This window comes from Coenobita brevimanus, chromosome 64 (assembly GCF_032717465.1).
Source record: "Coenobita brevimanus isolate Jiangsu-jjx chromosome 64, ASM3271746v2, whole genome shotgun sequence".
Taxonomy (NCBI): domain Eukaryota; kingdom Metazoa; phylum Arthropoda; class Malacostraca; order Decapoda; family Coenobitidae; genus Coenobita; species Coenobita brevimanus.
This window is the reverse complement of record NC_137017.1, coordinates 18891619-18915451: the sequence shown is the minus strand read 5'-3', so window position 1 is coordinate 18915451 and position 23833 is coordinate 18891619. Positions and strand designations below refer to the sequence as shown.

Below are 23833 nucleotides of genomic sequence, written 5' to 3'. Positions count from 1 at the left end.
GGTCTATAATTCAAGGGTTCTTCCCTGTTTCCTCCCTTATAAACTGGTACCACATTTGCCCTCTTCCATTCTTGAGGCACTTTCTCCTCTTCAAGAGAACACACGATTAAACTGTGAATATTAGCCGCCAGTTGTTCTCTGCATTCATTCAGTACCTAATTAGAAATTCCATCAGGTCCTGGGGCTTTCCTTACATCTTGAGTTTCCAGTAATTTATACACTTCCTGTACTTCCACTTTTATATCTTTCATCACCGGAACATTTCTAATCACTCCCTCCCCTTCCACAAGCTCCTTTTCTTTAGTGAAAACTGACTGGAAACGTTTGTTCATTATTTCTGCTTGCATTGCCGCATCCTTAAAGACCTCTCCTTCTACTTTCAGCTTGGTGATTCCTTCCTTTTGTTTCAGTTTGCCATTAACGAATCTATAAAACAGTTTGGGTTCATCCTTGCATTTGTCAATTATACCTTTTTCAAAATGTGTGTGTATAAGACCAAAGTGTGTAGCTCGTTAATACGTTCCATGGTGCTTTCATAATGTGCCTGTGTGTGCGTGTTAGTGGGTGTGTGGGTGTCATTAGAACCAGTAAGAAGTGTTTAACATTATATTAAGTTACTTCAGTATGCATTTGTTGAGTCAGTGATGTAGCTACTTGATAAGTGAAGTTCTGTTTTGGAATAAGAGGTCAGTTCCCCTGACAGTGAATACAGTATATACAATGCATTTTTATATAATTTTTTTGTCTGAAAAAGTTTCTGAATAGTTCTTAGTTATATTTATGGCCAGAATACCTCACTACAATGTGATATGATGCATCTTAATGTGATCTCAATTTATGAGCTCAAAAAGGGAAGATATTTTTGGATACTTCTCTTTATATATGTATAACTTCGGCCACGAGTGCCCAATATTTTTTTTTACATTTTTTTAAAAACTTCTAAAGTGCCCGATGTTTGAAGAGTGTATCCGGAGATAGGTGCTATTAACCATTCTCATGTTTAAAGGGCAAATACATGAATGTCCGAAGTTTGGAAGAGCTGTCCGAAGTTAGGAAATTTGTTCCTAACTTTGGGCACTTGGAAAAAAAAAAAAAAAAAAAAAGTTTAGCAAGGCTATTTTTTTTTTTTATTATACGGATTCAGTAGGTACTGTCCCTCGCTACCACATGACACCAACAGGGATAAAATTGCACCACTTTACACAGAGTTATTCATTAAAACGCATAAAAAATGTCCGAAGTTAGGGTGTTTTACAGTACCTCTCACAAGGTGGATTTCCATAACACTGCTCCTGATGTTGACCAATTATCCACATTATTGGTGAGCTGACTTTATATACTAAGTAAAATATTACCACAGCCATTCATGCAGTAATACAGGAAACTTCCAAGCATCTGGGTGACCATAATGAGGCGTGTCTTTTGCAAAATCTTGCTCACTCCACCTGAATACAGGCTGCTGATCATATGTGGGACCATTAACAGCAAGGAAGTGGAGCCTTGGTGCCATTTTGGAACTTGTCAATTTCATATCTGTCCCTCCATGAGATCTGTGACCTAATGCTCCAAATGGATAAGTGCCATTCTTTGGATTCAAGTCATTGCGGGCTGATATAGCATTTTCTGCACTGTAAGGTGGAGTACAGTTACACCGTGACAAAGGATCATGCTGGAAGTTATTATAGCGCATCAGTTTGATCATGGTTTCTACATTCTTGACTGAAGTATGATCTCTCTTAAATATAAGAGCTCTTGGAGTTTTATCATATGTAAACCAGTCACCAAATTTCTCCACCATTGCAGGTGCTCCACTGAGGTTGAAAATAGATTTATAAAATGGAACATTGTAACTTGGCCAGTAGGACTGCTGTCGAAGAATGTGAGACTGGTCATCCGCTACAATGATGCCAGGCAGCTGCTCAAGAACCCACAGTGTACCATTTCTGGAAATATATTAATATTTTAACTACATACTTATAAGTTGCCTATGCATACGGTATCGATACAGTACAGTAAACAATCATCATCATACTCTGGGAGAGCCAGAATAAAAATACAGTAGATGAGCAACAGGAAATATAGTACTATGGTATATATGGGGGTTAGGCTCCCCAAATACACTGAGGTGGTTTGGACATGTGGAGAGGATGGAGAATGAAAGACTGACTAAGAGGGTGTATGTAGGTGAGGTGGAGGGAGGGAGAGGGAGGGGTAGACCGAGGATGAGGTGGAGGGATGGAGTTGAGAGGTATATGAGGGAGGGGGGGGTGAGTTGGGGGGAGGGGAGTCAAATGGTGGGTGACAGAGTGACCTGGAGGCGTTTTGTCTGCGGCCACCCTTTGCGGGATTAGGGCGTCGGGCTATAGATAGATAGATAGATAGGCTCCCCAAAGTCCCCTTTCCCCCCAAAAAAAAAAAAACTTACAGACCAAAATTTACTACAGTAAGACCTCACTATAACGGACTAATTGGGGCCCAGGCCATTCTGATAAAAGCAACATCCGGACTTCCCCCTGCTGATCCAGACTTTTTCCGATATATCAGACATTAGTCCGGACTGCACCAATGGTTTTTAAACTGTTTTCACTACCATTGCAGTACTGTACAATGTTATACCTTCACTACATTAATCAATCTATCTATCTATCTATCTATAGCCCGACGCCCTAATCCCGCAAAGGGTGGCCGCAGACAAAACGCCTCCAAGTCACTCTGTCACCCACCATTTGACTCCCCTCCCCCCAACTCACCCCCCCCTCCCTCATTAATCAAACTGTATAATATATACAATAATACAGTACTGTATACTGATAAACATGTCTTTTATCTTATTGTGGTGAAGATAGCTTAAGTGGTCAGGCAGTCTGGGCTGCTTCTCGCTTTATCGGACATTTTCTGATATGTAGGAATTTAGTCCGGTAGCTCCTCAAGTTCGATAAAAGTGAATTCCGGTCTATTGAAGTCCGTTATATCGAGGTTTTACGCTATGCAATTTACTGATAAACATTTAGAAGCCATTCAGTCATCACATTTTACACTACAGTACATAAAAAAAAAAAAAATGTTCCTTTCCCTAAAATACCATAGAAAGATGTAAAAAAAATTATATACAGTAATCCCTTTAAGACCTGGATGCCCAAGTGTCCGACACCTCAAGTCCCGGACATTTTGGGTTTGGATCCAAAAAACATCAAAATGCAAAAAAAAAAGCTGCTATGTGTTCACCCCTCCTTTAAATTTGCCGCATGGTGACGAACAGCTGTGTTTTGGCATGTAGTTCCGGCAATGTCCGCTACAACGCCCCTGAATCCTCCCCATTTCCCACATACCTACCATCGTGACTGCATGCTCGTCACCGTGGCTGCCCACGTGCCCGCTTTGGTGAACAAACAGTGAATAAACTGCAATACCTTGCCACTAGACCACATGGGAATTTACAGTGTTGTAGAGTGTTAAGAAATTAGAATTCAGAGTGCAAACGATTAAGTGCAGAGTGCAACACTGGCATGGCACAAGTAAGAACAGAACGTGCAGTTAAACAATGATAATTGACAGTGCAAAGGATTAAGTGCAGGGCAACACTGGATTACTGTATGTGCTTAGAGTGCACCTTCAACACTGTCAGAGCCACAGAGGAAGCGGGTTAATCTTCGCAACAGCCACGGACGTGTCGTAAGTACCCTGTACACTGCTAAATATTTTCCTTACTCATTTCTAATTTCTCATTCTCTGGTTCCTTTTCATATATTTTATGGTTTCTGTCCCTTATTTGTGTGACTAGGGTCTTAAATAGGTGCTGTGCATGTCCAATAGGGAGTTATTTAGGTGGCTTTCAAAGTTAGGTTGGGGTGGAGTCTATAAGTACCTGTCCAGGGGCATTTTTCCCAAGTCCCGGACGTTGCTTGGGCTCTATTACATTGGATCTTGGAGGGACTACTGTACCATGTACTCTGCAATTTACTGATAAACATTAAAAGCCAATCAGTCATCATATTTTACACAGCATAAAGAAAAAATGCTTAAATTTGTTCCTTTCCCTATTATGTCGTAGAAAGATTAAAAAAAAAAAAAATAAAAAAAATAAAAATAAGTATATACTATACAGTACAAAATAAACAGAACAGTAATTTTAAATGTGTTTATTAAAATTAAACTGGATGGTAACTGTAATTACCAGCCACTGTAAACATGTATAAATAAGGACAGAGCAATATAGCAACAGCAAAAACTCTAATTATAAGAATTCTTACTCATCTGAATTTTAGTTATGGATGAAGAGAAGCATATGTGAGCCCAGGAAGTCAAATTACTAATGCATAACTTTCCCTCCTCACATAATTATGTTCTTCGGCTGCCATCAATAATCCTTCTCTCTTGGCACTCTTATAAGATCCCCTACAGTCACACGACCATGTAAGATCTTGAAATCATATCTCCAGTCACACACACACACATACTCCAGTTTATAATTCCTTGATATGTGTCCCTTCACTCTATCTAGTTAATTCCAAAATGTGCCATTCTCTTCTATACCTCTATCATTATAAGGTACATATGCAGTACTCGGTAACACTTTCGCCAGCTCAAACTTAAACTTGACATCCGTTTCCGCTCATCCTTCACTTACAAACCAATTCCCTCTTTACTTTGTCCATGCATGTTTACACCTGACTTTCATACTCGGCACACCTTCCCAATCATCTACAGTACGGTACTTCACTCCTCTCATCTGAGCCGAACGTAAAACCATCATACCATAACCTTACTTCTTAATAAGTTTTAAATCATCTAATCTTTTACTTTCCTTATTCACATCTTAAACATACCACACACTGATACAAGTTTACTTATAGGTACTGTAGTTTTACTGGGCCCTGAGTATGCACCAGTTCATGAATCCTGTGTCTAAAAATAAACAAATAAACAGTACCTGATGCTTTTGTTGCGTTTGAAAAGTTTGTAGTCGACCACCATCCACTGGTTATTGTATGTCCCGCTGTTGTGCACTGAGAAAAAGTTTGACCAGCTCTCTCCTGTTTCACCTAAGCGATTGGCAACAATAGTTCGAATCCATTCTTGGAGCTGTAGAGATTAGAAATTTCCTTAATTATGACCAGTATTACTTATCATTACTGGAATATAGGAATTATTTTATCTGGTTTTTCATTAAACCAATGGTGTTATCAAAATGTGTTAAGTACTGGTATATGTAGATTCTTAAAAAACAATGAAATCAGAATAAAGGCTCTGGTAAGGAATGTTGGTAATAAACAATTTACTGGCCTCTCAGGATCTAATGTCTGAAAATTTTTATATCCATATCATGCCTATACAACATTGGGCTTTCTCCTAATTGCTCTGGTTGGGGAAAAAGGAAAGAAAGAAAAAAAAAGATCCTGTTTCACAAAGCTGACTAGGTACCATACTTTAAGCACCCCTGGAGTGAATTTCCCCACTCAACAAATGATTCTCATCTACAAAACTCCCATGCAAAATCAGTACATCACTGAGCTATATAATCGATTGTATCACTGTACAATCTCATGAGTTTTATGCCATTTATACCGCCTTTTCTTTGTGTTCTGCTTCAGTGACTGTCCCATGTTCTTTTGGCTGTTTTGCTTTTCAAAATGAACTGTATAAATTTCCTTGACTTCTGTTACATGGGTATTTGGTGTTTATGCATAACGTAGTAGAGGAAAATTAACTCACACAGACAAAGTTAAGTTACCTCATCACCTGTACACAAACTGGTAATGTGGAAGAAGTTTCGTGTATTGTGCATGTCGGTATACTTTTCTTTAATTCTCCTTGTCCTCCTATTTCCCATGTACCGTGCAGTTTTCCCAACATTTACTTCCTGAGTGAGCATTTTCAGGATTGTAAGCTATGCACTGGAAAAGGGATGACTGGATTAAATATATACATTACTGATATTTACCAGGTACTAGTGGCACCAATGAGGAGCCTACGTGTGGTGGCACTCTGCACTCAGGTTAGAACAGCTGTGGCACCAAACCGGCAGCCAAACTTCCTCAGATTACCCTGTACCTCGCAATGGGAATGACCCTAGTTCAACCCTGATAAGGCACTACCTAACACAAGGGGATGCAAGATCTCTACATGATGTATCATTATACAGTAATCTTCCAATTATCCATCATAATTCAAGCATTTTTTGGATAATGCAGTACTACCCCCAGCCCCTTTACTGGCGGCACAAACCCTACAAAGGCGTGTGTGAGGAAGAAAGGTATGGAATTTGGTGAGGTTAAGGGACTGACAAGAGACCGAGCTGGCTGGGGAAATTTTGTGTGGAGGAGCACATAACCAGGGATTTGGCTCTCATTATTAACGTGACAACGTTCGGACTGACTCTATCAGATAGGTATATGTGAAGCTACAGAATGTGGTGAACTTTTTTTTTGGCCTATCTGATGGAGCCAAGATTCCATGGGCTTGAATAATGAGTGAATGGACGCATGGACCATCGGATTGGGCAAACTTTGACTGTCTGGACATTGCTACTCCTTCCCCAGCTCTAGGGTGGGAAAAGAGGTCTGGATGATGATGATGATGATGATAAACCCTACAAAAATCCTACACCAGCTACACCTTCACATTTCTTTCCAATTTCAATTCTACAATTCTGCACCTCTTTCCAGAATAACTTCCTAGAGTCTGCATTAATTTTTCTTCCTAGATCATCATTTACCTCCTCTTTTTTCCTCTTCATAAGTCTCTTTATGTCCTTCTTGCTCTTAATATATTCAGTTCCTATTTCACCTGAACCCCTGTCCTGTAATCACTTTAGCCACTTCCTCCTCTTTTCCTCCACTGATCTCTTAACCCCTTCATCCCACCATGCCATACCTTTCTTCTTTGTTGTTACTCTTGCACACCAGACACCGCTTTAACATTTCTAACCAAGCAATCCCTATATGCATTCCACAGGCTGTCCAGATCCATTTCATTTCAATTCACTGATTCTAACTCCTCCCCTATTTTGGTCCTGTATTCATTTGCCATTTCTTTGATCTGGTCCTGTAATCATCTGCCATTTCTTTGATCCTCAGCTCCTCGACTTTCAATCTTTCTCTGTGGCTGCTTCTCTCTCTCCTGGTCTACTTCACTCGTCTCTGCTTGATCTTGCATACCACAATCATATGATCTGACAGACCTCCACAACGTCCTCTCACGGCCCTCATATTAGCAATCATTCCCAGCATCGACCTCTTGACAAGCACGTAATCAATCAGGATCCTTTCAGCACGATGCCCGTTCCCTCTATACCATGAATATTTGTGTGCATCTGTGTTTGAAATATAAGTTACAATGCAGAACCTCCTTTCCTGACACATATTCTCCAGTCACTTCCCATTATCATTTTCTCCTGGTACTCTATTACAACCCATAATGTAATCCTCAGGACCAGTGCCTACTCTTCCATTCATATCACCAATTATTATCACTTTATATCTCCTGGGCATTTCTCCCACTACTTCATCCAGCTCATCCCCAAACCTGTCTTTCTCTCTCTCACTCCTGTAATCACACGGTGCACACGCTACAATCAACGCCACTTATTCAGTTCCCATTTCAATTGAACTCCGGTCCTGTAAGCACTTGAGCCACTTCCTCGTCTTTTCCTCCACTGCTCTCTTAACCTCTTCATCCCACCATGCCCTAACTTTCTTCTTTGTTGTTACTCTTAATGCACCACACACCACTTTAGCATTTCTAACTAAGCAATCCCTATGTGCATTCCACAGGCTGTCCAGATCCATTTCATTTCAATTCACTGATTATAACTCCTCCCCTGCTTTGGTCCTATTTTCATTTGCCATTTCTTTGATCTGGTCCTGTATTCATCTGCCATTTATTTGATCCTCAGCTTCTCGACTTTCAGTCTTTCTCCCTGGCTGCTCCTCTCTCTCCTGGTCTACCTCACTCCTCTCTGCTTGATCTTGCATACCACAATCATATAATCTGACAGACCTCCACAATGTCCTCTCACGGCCCTCGTATCAGCAATCGTTTCCAGCATCGACCTCTCTACAAGCACATAATCAATCAGGCTCCTTTCAGCACGATGCCCGTTCCCTCTATACCATGAATATTTATGTGCATCTTTGTGTTTGAAATCTATCTATCTATCTATCTTTATACCCAGGCTGCTTCCCCCAAGGAAAGGGAGGTAGCTGAGACAGGATGAAATACTCTCCATTTACTCATCCATTCAAACACATTCATTCGCATCTTAGCCTCAAAGGGGAGAACGGACAGATCCTCACCGCACCACACCGCACAAGGGTCAACTGCGCAATGCAATCAGTGACATCCGCAGCAGGGCCCGACAGCAGAGCTGGTTTACCCCTGCCACATCATAACAGACCCATCCCCTTACCTGATAGCTGATCAGACCAAATACGGGAGAATATCCCCTCAGGGATACGTCATCAATTATACATTCACAATTTCTCTCCATTTATTTCTGTCACACACAGCCACACTTCCTTGCTCAACAGACATCCCTCTCGCATCCAGCGCTCTCTTCACACTGTCCATCCATCCTATTCGTGGTCTTCCTCTCAGCCTTACACCTCTCACATCAGATCTAGTTATCTTTTTCACCAATCGCTCATTCTCCATTCTCTCCATATGCCCAAACCATCGCAACAGCCTCTGCTCAACTCTACCAGCCATCTCCCGAACAACTCCAGTTCTCCTTCGCACTTCATCATTTCGCACTCGATCCATATGCGTCACTCCACACATACTCCTCAGACACCTCATCTCCATTACATTCAAACTTTTCCTCTCTGCTACACCCATACTCCATGTTTCAGCCCCATATAATGCAGTCGGTACCACAACACCCTCATACAGCCTTCTCTTTACATCCATTCTAAGCGAACGATATCTAAACACTTTTTTCATTCCTCCCAGCACCTTTCCCACTTCATTTATTCTAAACTTCACTTCTGCATCTATTCTTCCATCCACAGCAACATGTGACCCTAGATATTTAAAACACTCTACCTCCTCAAGCAACTCGCCCTACCATCTACCAACCTCGTACACTTCATCACTTTACTCTTATTCTCATTAACTTTCAATTTCCTCCTTTCACACACCCTTCCAAACTCCTCTACCAACTGTCTCAATCACTCTTCTGAATCAGCCACCAGTGCAGTATCATCTGCAAACAACATTCACCAGACTCAGACCTCCACCTAAAACTCTTGCATTCACCTCCCTTACAACACCATCCATGTAAATATTAAACAACCAAAGCAACATCACACATCCCTGCCGCAGCCCCACTCTCACGGGAAACCAATCACTCACAGCATTTCCCACTCTTACAAACGCTCTACTACTTCCACAAAAACTTTTCACCCCTTTTAGTAACCTACCATCAAGTCCATACAATCTTAAAACAGTCCACAAAGCCTCCCTATCAATTCTATCATACGCTTTCTCTTAATCCATGAATGCCCAAAACACATCCTTGCCTTTCGCTAAATACTTTTCACACACTTGTCTCACAGCAAACACCTGATCCATGCATCCCCTCTCTTTCCTAAAGCCACACTGCTCATCACCAATCACTCCCTCTGTACCCTCACTAACTCTCATATTTAACACTCTACCATAAACCTTACTTACAACACTCAACAGACTTATACCCCTAAAGCTGGTACATTCATACTTATCACCCCTGCCTTTATACAACGGGACCACACAAGCACTTGCCCAGTCAATTGGCACCATGCCTTTCACAAAGCACACATTCAACAATCTTACTAACCAGTCAACAATAGTCACTCCACCACCCTTCAGGCATTCCACAGCACACCCATCCATACCTGCAGCTTTCCCTGTTTTCATCTCCTTTACTGCCTTCTCCACTTCCTCCTTCGTGATCAAAGAATCATTCAACTCTCCCAACACATTTATTCCTTGCACCCTTCCATCCGCCACAATCTCAGCCACCCTTTCCTCCTCTACATTTAACAATCTTTCAAAATACTCTGCCCATCTCTTCCTTACTGCATCCATCTCAATTAACATCCTTCCATCCTCTGCTTTTACTCGTTCTTCCTTCCCAGACTCTCCCTTTCACACCCTTTTCACATCCTTCCAAAACATTTTCTTATTATGTTCAAAATTCTCTGTTAGCCGCCTACCCCACCTCTCATCTGCTGCCACTTTAGCATCACGCACAGCCCTTCTCGCCCTATTCCTCTTTTCCTTATACCTTTCAAATGACATCTCATCCTTCCTCTGCAGCCACACTTCATAAGCATGTCTCTTCTCAACCACAGCCATACATACTTCCTCGCACCACCATTCACTTCCTTTTCTTACACCACCACCCACACGTCTCACACCACACACCTATTCTGCATGCCCCCCACAGCACTTAAACAACTGCCATTCCTTCTCCACACTGCCATTTTCCTGATCTTTCACTGCGTTCCACTCATCTATCAATTTCTCCTGATACTCTATCTTTTTCCCTCTTTTATCCAACTCACCCACTTTCAAAACCTCCCTGCCACACCCAACCCTCCTAGCTCTCACCCATTACTTACCTACTCTTAACTTTCCCTCCACCAGGTAGTGGTCAGACATACCTCCACCCTCCCCTCTCAGAACTCTCACATCCAACAATCTTTCTATTACATTCCTACACACAACCACACAGTCCATCAAAACTCTATCAACAACCCTTCCACCCTCCTGTCTCACCCACATATACTTATAAATATATTTCTTCTCAAACAGTATATTTCCAATCACCATCTCTCGCTCAACACACATCCCTATCATTCGTTCCCCATTTTCATTTCTTCCAGGCACACGATGCATACCAACTACACCTTCAACTGCTACATTTCCCACTCTAGCATTCAGAACTCCCATCATTACCACATTCACATTCGCTCCAAAACTCTGCAGACACTCATCAACATCATTCCAGAAAGACTCCCTCTCTTCTTCATCCCTTTCACTACCAGGCCCATATGCACTCACAAACACCCACAACTCACGTTCAAATTTTGTTTTCACCCACATCAGTCTCGATGACGCCTCCTTCCATTCAATCACACACTGCTGTACTTCTGGACTCACTAACAAGGCCACACCTTCTCTTGCCCTTCCTCTATCAACACCTCACAATTTTCCATTCACACTTCCAAACACAGACTCACCCTTCCCTTTCATCTTCATTTCTCTCAAAGCTAACACATCCAACTTTCTTCTCACAAACATCCTCCCAAACAGGTGTTTGAAATATGAGTTACAAATGCAGAACCTCATTTCCTGACACATATCCTTCAGTCACTTCCCATTATCATTTTCTCCTGGTACTCTATTGCAACCCATTATGTAATCCTCAGGACCAGTGCCTACTCTTCCAATCATATTGCCCATTATTATCACTTTATAGCTCCTGGGCATTACCCTACAATCAACTCCACTTTCACCTTCTCAAACTTGAACTTTACATACATATATATATATATATATATATATATATATATATCTGTCTAGTTATCTATCTATCTATTGCCTGACACCCTAATCCCGCAAAGGGTGGTCGCAGAGAAAACGCCTCCAAGTCGCTCCGTCACCCACCACTTGACTACCCTCCCCCCAACTCACTCCCCTCTCCCTCATATACCTCTTAACTCCATCCCTTCACCTCATCCTCAGTCTACCCCTCCCTCTCCCTCCCTCCACCTCACCTACATACACCCTCTTAGTCAGTCTTTCATTCTCCATTCTTTCCACAGGTCCAAACCACCTCAGTGTATTTCTCCTAATCTTCTCGACCACATCCACGTCCACCCCACAACATTCCTTCACTTCTTCATTTGTGTATCTATGTATATATATATATACACACATATACTCGTACATATCCATGCATCCATCATCCAATCCTACATTGCCCCATGAGGAGTGCAGGAGCCCGGGGTTTGGCAAGTTGGTCCTGACATTTAACCCGTTCATACACAATGACGCGTTTTTCGTCATTAGGGTCTGGCTGCGACAATACACATTGAAGCTTTTGGCATCATTAAGGCACAAAAACTTTCATCAGAAGAAAAGTTTTCGGCCAATCGGCGTCATAGCTTCCCTGCTCCTCATCAAAAGTAATGAGTTGGCAACTGTGGGTCCTGATACCAGCAAGAGAGCAGAGAGGTTATTCAGTACCAAATGAGCTGTGAGTGGGGAAGGTACTGCGTGGTTCTGTCCCTTTAAATATCCACTCTTATCCTCGTCCTGGCCGTGCAACATATTTCACTATACCAGTAGTGCTTGTGTATTGTGTTTGGGCACTGTTGTGATTAGATTTGGTGTTCGCAATAGGAAATTTGGTGTTTGTGAAGCAATCATTATTAGCCGATGGCCCAACGAAGACTGTGCTACTGTTTCTAATCAATTACAATGCCTCTACCCTGCACCAAATGTGAGTATTCAACTATAATAATAGTGATAATCAATCACTGGAAACCACCACACCCAACACAGGTAGATAACTGGGTCTGGGTAATGAGGGCAGGGATCAACCCTAACCTGCAGTAAGGTTTCTTTTTGTGGTAGGTGGGGGCGCTCACCATCCACTCACTCGATGTAGTGCTGCTCTGGTTGACTGCCCTTTCCTCTCTTCCTTCCTTCCTCTTTTGTCTTTCTTTCCTTCATTCTTTCCTCTTCCTTCTGCCTATGGGTGACTTTACACTCCCTCTTCTGTCTTTCTTTCCTTCATTCTTTCCTCCTCCTCCTGCCTGTGGGTGACTCTACACTGAGTGACAAGCCAAATGGTTTCCTGTACACCAGGAAACCATATACTACGCTGAGTGGTAACCATATAACCAAATTATGGTGCCTGGTGGCTTAGTTGGTAATTATGGCGCTCCAATCGAATTGAGCTGGTGTAGGTTTATATCCAAGGGGTGGTTGGGGTTTATTGCTCATTTAATGCCACTCAGGGATGAGTGAGGCTGGTCACTCTCATCTTAAATGTCAGCACCAACTTGCCTAGCCTTGGCCTCCTATGCTCCTCATGGGGCAACACAGGATTGAATGATGAATCACTGAATATAGTGTGCATATCTAGTGTACAAAGAAATGGTGAAATACATGCAGTACCTTAGAGGAAGGCAGGAAACTGCCCTGCAGTCACGACATGGTGTGGGTATACCATAGTTTTTTGCATTTTCTCGAAAACTATGAGGCCTAGGATCACTGTTGTGGGCTCAAATGAAAGCCAATTAAATTCTGCAATGGATGATAAAATAAAAACATAACAGTGGTGAGAAAAGTTTTTCACTAGAGCTCTCCGAATGGAAAAAACTTTTGTCTGTCAGAAATGGATTTACTTTTTCGCTTCTTACTTGAACACCATACCTCGTATCAAACTGGGACCTCTGGCATTCGAATGCTAATAAAATTCTCTTTCCAATGATAGTATAACATGTACAAATTGATTAGTAAACATTCGACTTATTATGTTGGGATGTGAAATGTATGCTCTTGAATGTTTATTCACATGGCCCTAACGTACGTATAGTGTGTTTTTTTTGCTTATCGTGTAGAACAAACATCGATGAATAGGAATATGTGGATTTTGTGGCAAAATAAATATGTTTGGGTGGTGAAAATATGCCAAGAATACACACTTTTGGAGTGCGTGGCGGGGCAGGGGGGGAGGGGAGAAAAGCCGGCGCGTCATGTCCCACAAAACTTATTAACTTATTCATGCGTGAAAGGGTTAAGATGAGAGTGACCAGCCTCACTCATCCCTGAGTGGCATTACATGAGCAATAAACCGCAACCATCCCTTGGATATAAACCTTCACCAGCTCAATCTGATTGGAGCACTGCAATTACCCACTAAACCACCAGGCGCCATAATTTGGTTATATGGTTACCACCCAACACAGTAAATGGTTTCCTGGTGTACAGGAAATCATTCGGCTTGCCACTCAGTGTAGAGTTACCCATAAGCAGAAGGAACAGGAAAGAATGAAGGAAAGAAAGACAGAAGAGGGAGTGTAAAGTCACCCGTAGGCAGAAGGACGTCCTTCCTCTTCTGTCTTTCTTTACTTCGCTCTTTCCTCGTCCTTATGGGAGATGGTATATACAAACTGTGGAGAAGAGACAGAAAAGAAAAAACTGGAGGAGGAATGATGGCAGCAGTGAAGAACAACATAAATGTGGATGATGTGGAGCTGGGAGAGGATAGGGCTGAAGTAATAAATATGAAACTAGAAACTGGAGAGAATGGCAAGAGAGACATCATAGTGGCATATGTTCCCCCGAGGACAAGGGCATGGAATGACGATGAATACCAGGATATGCTGTTAGACAGTTATCTACAGAAAGTGACTGAGAAAAGAAACAACATAATTCTGATGGGTGATTTTGATTGTAAAGAGATGAACTGGGAGGAATGGGACTCAGAAGGCAGTGAAGATTCGTGGGGCACTATACTTTTAAATTTAGCAATGAATAATGTAATGACCCAATAGGGCAAATTTAAGACAAGATTTAGAGGCAATGACAAGCCAGCAAGACTAGAGTTACTGCTGACCAAAGAACCTGACGTAATTGAATCTTTGAAATATCCGTTCCTTACAAAAAAAAGTGATCATGTGGTCACTGAGTTCCAGATGATAAAAGGGAATGTGCTGCCAAGAGATGAGATATATTGGCAGGGAAAAAACAACTTTGGGAAAGCAACCTTTACAGGACTGAGAAAATTTTTCGAAAATGCGGACTGGAGAAAATTCAAAGAAACAAGAGAGGTACAGAGAAAGTGGGACATCTTTCTAGACCTCTAAAATTCAGGAGTGGTGGGAAAGAAAACAGGAAGAAGGATTGGTCTAACAGAAGGTGTATGATAGCTAAAAAAGAGAGGGACATGGTATGGAACAACTGGAGAAAGAGAGGTAATAAGGGAGCAAAGGAAGAATAGAGAAGAACTAGAAATTAATATACAAGAATATGTAGAGAGGAAGAAAGGAACTTTGAAAAAGGTATAATTACCAAATGTAAGGAAGAACCCAAATTGTTTTATAGACTTATTAATGGCAAACTGAAACAAAAGGAAGGAATCACCACACTGAAAGCAGAAGGAGAGGTCTATATAGATGTGGCAATGCAAGCTGAAATAATGAAATGTTTCCAATTGGTTTTCACTAATGAATGGGATTTTGTGGAGGGGGTGGGAGCGACTAGAAATGTAGTGATAAAAGATATAAAAGTGGAAGTGCAGGAAGTGTATAAATTGCTGGAAACTCAAAGATGTAAGGAAAGCCCCAGGACTGGATGGAATCTCTAATTGGGTAATGAAGGAATGTAGAGAACAACTGGCTGATAAGATTCATGGTTTACTAGTCTGTTCTCTGGAGGAGGGGAAAGTGCCTCGGGAATGGAAGAGGGCATATGTGGTACCAATTTATAAGGGAAGAAACAGGGAAGAACCCCTGAATTATAGACCAGTGTCACTGACCAGCATTGTTGCAAAATTGTGCGAGAGAATCCTGAAAGGCAAGTGGATAGAATATCTGGAGGAGCTGAACAATTTGGCTGAAAGTCAGTTTGGATTCTGAAGTGGAAGGTCGTGAGTTTCCAACTTGTTGAGCTTTTACTGAAGAGTGACTGATGTGCTACAGGAGAGAGACAGCTGGGTGGATTGTGTGTATTTCGATTTGGAGAAAGCCTTTGACAAGGTACCCCACAAGCGACTAATGAGGAAATTGGAGCACATAGGAGGACTGAAGGGAAACCTCCTGGAGTGGATGAGAGACTTCTTGAGAGACAGACAAATGAGGACAGTAATAAAGGACAGGATGTCTGGATGGAGGGAAGTAACAAGTGGAGTCCCACAGGGCTCAGTGTCAGCACCAGTAATGTTCCTGATTTATGTAAACAATATGGTAGACGGAATAAACAGTTATGCAAGTTTGTTTGCTGATGATGCAAAGATCTTGAGGAGAGTAGAAGTCAAAGAAGGCTGTAAAATGCAAAAGAAGACTTGGATAGGTTTCATGACTGAAGCTGGATATGGGAAATGATTTTCAATGCAAAGAAATGTAAAAGTAATGGAAATGGGTAAAAGTACCAAGGGGGCATCATTGAATTACATGATGGGTAATGAACCAATCACAAAAACGAGAGAAAAGAAAGATTTGGGAGTGCAGGTCCAGGATAGTTTGTCACCGGAAAAACACATTAACAATATAGTTAGAGAGTTGTATGATCCCTTGAGTAACATAAGAGTGGCATTTTATTACATGGATGAGGAGATGATGAAAGACTTGATAGTGGCCATGATCTGCCCCAAGTTGGAATATGTGGCAGTAGTGTGGTCCCCACAAAAAAAAAAAAAAAAAGATATAAACAAGATTGAGAGAATACAAAGAACAGCATCCAAGATGGTCCCTAGCCTGGCAGATCTGTTGTATAGAGAGAGGCTGGAAAAGCCAGATCTGCCTTCCCTAGAAGGAAGAAGAGAGAGGGGCAAGATGATTGCAGTGTTCAGGGCCATGATGGGAACTGATAAAATTGACAGAAAAGATCTGTTTGTATGGGATGGGAGAGTAACAAGACGACACGGAATGAAACTGAAAAAGCTAAGTTGCTTGAAGGATATCAAGAAATATAGTTTTCCACATCGATGCACAGACCTGTGGAATAGCCTGGACAGAGAGATCGTCCAGTCTAAAAACTTAAACCAGTTCAATGCAATTTCTGACTTATTGAGAAAAAGAGACAGGACCCCACGAGCGTGGCTCATTTCATGTACAGTACAACCTCGATATAACAGACTTCAACAGACCGGAATTTGCTTTTATCAGACTCAGGAAGCTACCAGACTAAATTCTTATATATCAGAAAAAGTCCAATAAAGTCAGAAGTGGTCCGGACTGCCTGACCACTTCAGCTATCTTCACCACAATGAGGTAAATAAAAGACATGTTTATCAGTGTACAGTACAGTATTATTATATATAATATACCATCTGCTTAATGTAGTGAAGTTATAACAGTGTTCAGTACTGCAACGGTAGTCGAAACAGTTTAAAAACTGTTCATGCGATCCTGACTAATGTCTAATATATTGTCCAGATTTGCAGGGGGAAATCCTGATGTCTCTTTTATTGGAATTTCACATTTTTCAGAATGATTTGGGCCCCAATTAGCCCATTATAGTGAGGTCTTACTACATATCACAACTAGGTAAATACAGCTAGGTAAATAGACACACACACACACTTACTATATATATATATATATATATATATATATATATATATACATACATACACATGTATATACACACATATATATGGAGCCTCTGTGGTACAGTAGGTCCGCACAGTGCACGTCATCACAGTGCGCGATTCACATTGTGCGCGAGTGACCAAAAATCATAACCAAAAACCCTTGAATGCACGAGTTTACCGCACAGAACGCAAGGCAGAGGCAAGGAGTGGCTTAAAAATGCCATTTTCTATTAGTGCGCGACCACCCCTCACACAGCATGTCACGTGTCGTCATGTTGTTGCAACGGATAGATGAGGCTGACGCAGAGCCCGACGGCAGGCAGAGTCAAGTTGAGCAGCCTAGCGTGATGGAAGGCAGGACTGAGCTGTGTATGTCAAACATTAGCAAGATCCTTGCTGCCGTGGATAAGCTCAAGGAAGAGGTGAAGGAACAGGAAGTGAGCAACCTAAGAACGGAGGAACTTCTGGTTGGTATCGACAAACTCTTCCGTTTCTTCACAGACAGGCACAGGGAAGAAATAAACAGGAGAAGACAGATGCTCATAACAAGCTACACACAACGGGCTCAGGCTGGTGAAATTGCGGAACCAGCGACATCGTCTGCTCCTGTTCCTATTGAGGATGAAGAGGATGCAATGTCAGAAGTGTCAGCATTGGACTTTGAAGGGTTTATGGCCGAAGTGAGTGACTTTGATGCTCCTGGGGAAGGTGCTCAAGAGGAGTCTGTGAAGGGAAGTGTTGGTGCGGTGGGAGGTGCAGTGGGGAGTGCGATGCTGTAAGTGTTGCTGCGCCTCAGAACCCCTGTTATTTAAGGTCATCAGGCCTGTTGTCTACTGTTGTTAAGGTGACTACCCATATTTTTGTTATTGTAGCTATAGCTTTAGTACAATGTCTGAAAAATATGACCTTTATTATGTCTCTAAGGTACAAAAAATGTCCAGGCATGAGAGGGTACCGCCCATATGTAATTATTCCCATACCGGGTATTCCCAGTATGCGAATTCCCAGTGTGCGAGGTCGTGGACCGCCCAATCTCTTGCGCACTGTGCGAGCCTACTGTACAGTGGTAGAGTGTACGTTTCACACGCTGGTGAGCGCGGATTCACCTCCCGCCAGAGTTGTAAAAACTTTGGGAAGCGTTCACCAAGCCACTTGCTACTTTGGTGGACACAAGGGGTGCTGTGGTTGAACCAGTGTCACATACTAGCGTGCTTGCACCCAATTGGCTTAAGGCGGGCCGATTACACTTGGTTCACAGACTACACACACATCCAAACCACTACAACACTACAATCACACTCACAAGCACTTCTCACCCTACTTACAGTCTCTACCAGACAGCCTAAGCCACTTGGTAGAGATACATTGGCTGTATCGTCCCTGCTTCGGTAGGGATAGACCGGTCCTGCAGAGGACCTCAACGGCTGATGATGATGATGATGATGATGATATAAATATTTATATATATAAATATACATATATATATATATATATATATATATATATATATATATATATATATGTATATATATATAGTATGGCATATTCATTCAATAATCATCATCAGTTTGTGAAATTAACTCGTTTTATGCGGCTCGCTACACACACTGACTTAAATTCTGGGAGAAACGCAATTATGTGTGCTCTCCATCATTTTATGCGAGGCTGTGGTTGCCTGGCTGGTGCCAGACAGAGAAAGAGAGAAAGTTCACCTAAGATCATAAATTTTTTTTTACTTTATTCTCTACCAATATATACGTAATATCTATTATAAGGTAAAAGTAACTGAAAATAATCGATTACTAATCAATTACTAAGCACAAAAGTAATCAAAATAATCGATTACCAGAAAAAGTGAGTACAGTATGGCTGCATTTAAATCAATGACATCATCAGTGCCCAATCAGCAGCCACGAATCAAACTGCGCGCTTGTGAGTCAGTTTCAGAGTTGGGTAGTATTCCGCCACTCCTGCCGTTTGAACACAGTGCTCAGTCTGCCCCTGGCTTGCCCTCCATTGACCTCATGATTGGCTGCCAGTTGCACAATTTTGCACAGTCTGAGTTGCATATCGTTTGGCTGCCATTATGCCACTAAGTTGAGGAGGGAAACGTAAGAGTATCACTCTGCAGATGAAGAGAAGTTATTGATAGAAAAGCAAAAGGAGAGGGCAATACAGCCATCGATAAAGCTATGGGGTTGGGTGAATCATCAGTGAGAGCAATTTGGAAGAACAAGGAGGAAATTTTGAAAAGCATCAAGGCCTATGGCTCATCTGGCCTAGACTCTCGCAGTTGCACTACAGATGATCGAGTGGTAAAGATGGAGAGGTTTTTGAACATCTGGATATCAAGGAAAGAACAAGAGGGGGTACCACTGGACAAGCTTCAAATTAAACAGCAAGCTAAGGCATTTTACCAAGTTATCTGTCGCAAGTCGAACTCCCCTCCAGGCAAGTTTACTGCATCAAATGGGTGGTTACAGCATTTTCTGGGAAGGAAAGGAATTTGTAATGTGAAGCTGACTGGGGAGAGTGCCTCAGCAGACAGCAAAAATTATTAATACTTTCTGTTGGCGAAAATTCTTAATACTTTCTTTGCGTCACTATTTACAACAGAAAATGTACATACGATTCCTGCTGTTTCCCCCATTCCTATAGAAGAGGACAACATAATCACTGACATTACAGTTAGTGATCGCGACGTACTACTTGCAATTAGCAAATTAAAAGAAAATAAAACACCAGGACCGGACAAAATATCTCCACATGTTTTGAAGGAACTACAGAATGAAATACCAAAGCCCTTATCTGAACTTTTTAACTTATCACTTAAAAGCAATAAGGTGCCACATGAATGGAAGCTTGCTAACGTAACCCCAATATTAAAAAAAGGCAACAGAGCACAGCCAGAAAACTACTGTCCAATTAGTTTAACATCGGTGATTTGCAAATTACTTGAAACTATTATCAGAGATAAGTCTGTGAAACACATAGAATCAAACAATTTCATCAAAGATTCTCAACATGGTTTTCGTAATAATCACTCTTGCCTCATGAATCTGCTTGACTTTTTCAATGAAATACAGTACCCTCGCGTCCAACACGCGTTAGTCCAGCACGATTCGGGTCCAGCACGGAGAGCAATTAATTAGTATTATTTAATACGATTTAATTACTGCAACACGAGTGTGTTAGCATAACACGCACAGAGCTCCGAGAAGTGGGCGAAATCCGCAGAGTTCACTCTAGCACGATCACCCCCGGTCCAACATGGTCATATTGGACATTCCCATGATGAAGATAGCCAATGAAAAACTTCTGATCAAGTAGCCTTCCCCGCCCGCTATCGTGACGTGATCGTGATGCCGCCCAATTAAAAACGCTTCTGGTGTCATGTGATGTTTTGTTTACATTTCTCCTGCCACAGAGCCACTCAGTTGCATCATTGCATTGGAAGGTGCTTTTTTCTTGCTGCATTTTCTGCCCCTGTTACTGCATTTTACCCTGCTCACGATGCCTAGGAAACCTTCTGAGAACCCCAAGAAGCGTCGGCACCTCCCTCAGAACACCAAGCTAGAAAGCATCGAGAGGAAGAAGAAAGGGGAGAGGAAAGTTGACACTGCCAAGGCCTACGACATGAATGAAGCCAACGTGATCATAATAAAAAACTTAAGACAAGATCCTGGCAGCCGAAGGCTATCACACGGCACTTCATACCAGGTTTGCTGAGGATATGATGGTAAATCGGAACGGTAACGTGGTAAAATTGCCGACGATACCACGGGCATTTGGAATTCATCTGGATGGATTCCTGCCGAGCATACGACGGGGAAAACAGTGTGACCAAAACCCAAGCGACTCGACAGAGAATATATCGTACAACAGCATTGAACATTTAGCCTGACACTGAATACATATTAATATTTTAGAATAAATATCAATCGTTTTGAAACCCTTCTCATCGGCGTGCGTACCAGTTTATAAACAAAGTTGCTTCTCCTTATTCTCTACCGAGTCAGCGACAGCGATCACTTTCCACAGTCACGAGACGGGGCTCTGGCAACAGTGTGAGAAGCATGCACTTTGCCAAGGATTACAGGGCTAGGACAGGCAGAAGCAGGACCTTCCATGGCTGTGGACAAAGATAGTGATTCTGAGTGTGATTTCGAAGGAGTTATGAGGGAGGTTGAGGAGGAGCAACAGCCATTACCCGCTAGTGACTCCAGCAGCCATCCTCCGGGGACCCAGTAGGACTAACTACAGCCTTGGATACCACCTTCCATTCCCAGCAAGCCCACCAACACTATCCTAAAAGGTTAGTTATCATTCACAGCACAGTACCATTTATTATAATTCCAATAGTACCAATATATGTATAGGTATATGGTAGGTATTTAGGGTGACTTTTCCGAGGGTTGCTGACATAATTCATTTTTCCCCATAAGCTCTATTGTTAGTCCAACACGTTTTTGGTCCAACACGTGACCCGTGCATGACAATATTACCGTGCTGGATGCGAGGGTACTGTACTGAGCATGTATGATGTTGTTTTCCTTGATTTTCAAAAGGCTTTTGACAAAGTTCCACACAAAAGACTCCTTCAAAAGCTACAGGCACATGGTTTCAGTGCCAGGGTCCTTGAGTGGGTTGAAGATTGGCTCACCAGAAGAAGGCAGAGTTGTAATAAACGGAAAAGAGTCAGACTGGATAAACGTTACAAGTGGAGTGCTGCAGGGTTCAGTGTTGGGTCCTATTCTTTTCTTAATATATATCAATGATACTGATGAAGGATTATGTTGTAAAATTTCAAAATTTGCTGACGATACTAAAATAGGTAACAGAGCAGATACAGCACTGCAAAGACAGGCAAAGTGCTAAACACTGGCAGTAAAAATAAAAGACCTAGTTATAGCATGAATAATGTCCAACTTGTTAGGGTACACCATGAAAAAGACTTAGGAGTTATAATAACAAATGATTTGAAATTGAGCAAACAAAGCACAAAAAAAGCCAATAAATTAATTGGATTCATAGGTAGAGCATTTGAATATAAATCCGATAATATTGTCTTCACTTTGTATAATTCCTTAGTACACCCGCACTTGGAGTATTGCGTTCAGTTTTGGTCACTGTATTATAAAAAGGATATGGAAAAGCTTGGAAGAGTGCAGCGAAGGATGACAAAGATGATACCTAGATTGAGAAATAAACCGCACGAGGAACGTTTAGTAACCCTGAATTTATTTACCCTAACTAAACGGAGGTTATGAGGAGATCTAATTCAAGTATTCAAAATATTCAAAGGACATGATAACATGGCTGTTGATATATACTTCACAGTTTATCACTCAAATTATGCTAGAAGCAATGGGTATAAAATAATTCGCAAACGATTCCAGTCGCATGAAGCTAAGCATTTCTTCTTCAACAGAGTTGTAAATATATGGAATAAATTGCCCTCCAATATTGTAAATTCTAATAGAGTACTGACTTTTAAAGGCTGCCTCGACAAGTATTTGTCAACTAACCCCCAACTTAACCTGCCCCGTGCCAGTGCCGTTTTAAAACGGTCTGACGTAATTGCGCGCTCAGTGCCAGTGCCATTTTAAAATGGTCTCGATTTCAAAAATTCATTGTGACCGCAATTTTCAAGCTAGGCAAGCAAAAATTGGTGTGGTTGTAGGGCAACCCTTCCTCTATCTGCCCTCAGGCGGCCTGGCCCATACACCCACGCGCTCCCGCCTCATGCTCGCTCTGCCTCACTCTGCTTGTGTCAGTCATAAGGTGCAGTGATGTCATGCTGCGGTCTCTCTCACGAGGAGATTCAGGACCCCTTGAGGGTTCCCTACACTGGGGAAAGCGATTTGGAGGATGACGACGTGCATGATAAGGACTACATCCAGCCTAAGGATGTAGTGATGATGAAACTCCCTCACCTAGAAAATCCAGGTATGTGGGCTACACTAGGGAAACACGTGGTAGGAGGCCACCTGCACATCGTCGTCTTGCACGTCACAACGATGAGGAGGAAAGGGAGGAGGAAGGTAGTCCTGCAGTTGAGGGGTGGTTGGGGAGGCAAAGGATTTCACCACGTGGGGAGGAAAGTGTGAGAAGGAAGCGTGGAAGATTTGGGAAAGTTCCATTGTCGGGGGAGAGTGACTCATCTCGCCCGCGCTCTTCCTTGCCCCCACGTGACCCAGCTCAGCCCAGCACCTCAGGACAAAGTCTTCCTGCCTTCCCCACACCCAGCACCTCACGTGAAACTCCTCCCCCATTCCCCACTCTTCCCCATAGCCCGATAAACATGGAGGCGATGATGATGATGATGATGATGAGGAAACGACGTGGGAGTGGGAGGACGGTAGTTACTTTGTCCCCCACATTCACCTGTTCACCCACGAAAATGAGGCCGGGTGTAGTGTCCCTGAACTTCACCATACCTCCAGTAGGCTTGACTTTTTCAGGAACTACTTTCCTGTGGAGTTTGTTTTGAAGATTGTGGCCCTGACCAACGACTTTGCTGCA

The 23833-nt window shown here is 42.2% G+C and overlaps 1 protein-coding gene across 1 annotated transcript in view; it reads right to left on the bottom strand.

The window, feature by feature from the left end:
* Positions 1-1161: 1161 nt before the first annotated feature.
* The window catches only part of lama (phospholipase B domain containing lamina ancestor), a 242324-nt gene continuing 219652 nt past the window's right edge, over positions 1162-23833 (bottom strand). The window contains exons 7-8 of the mRNA XM_080276085.1: positions 4931-5082; positions 1162-1943 (exon numbers count right to left, since the gene is read on the bottom strand). Coding sequence (XP_080132211.1) covers positions 1352-1943; positions 4931-5082 — 744 coding nt within the window. The 3' untranslated portion in view covers positions 1162-1351. The remainder of the gene's footprint in view (positions 1944-4930; positions 5083-23833) is intronic.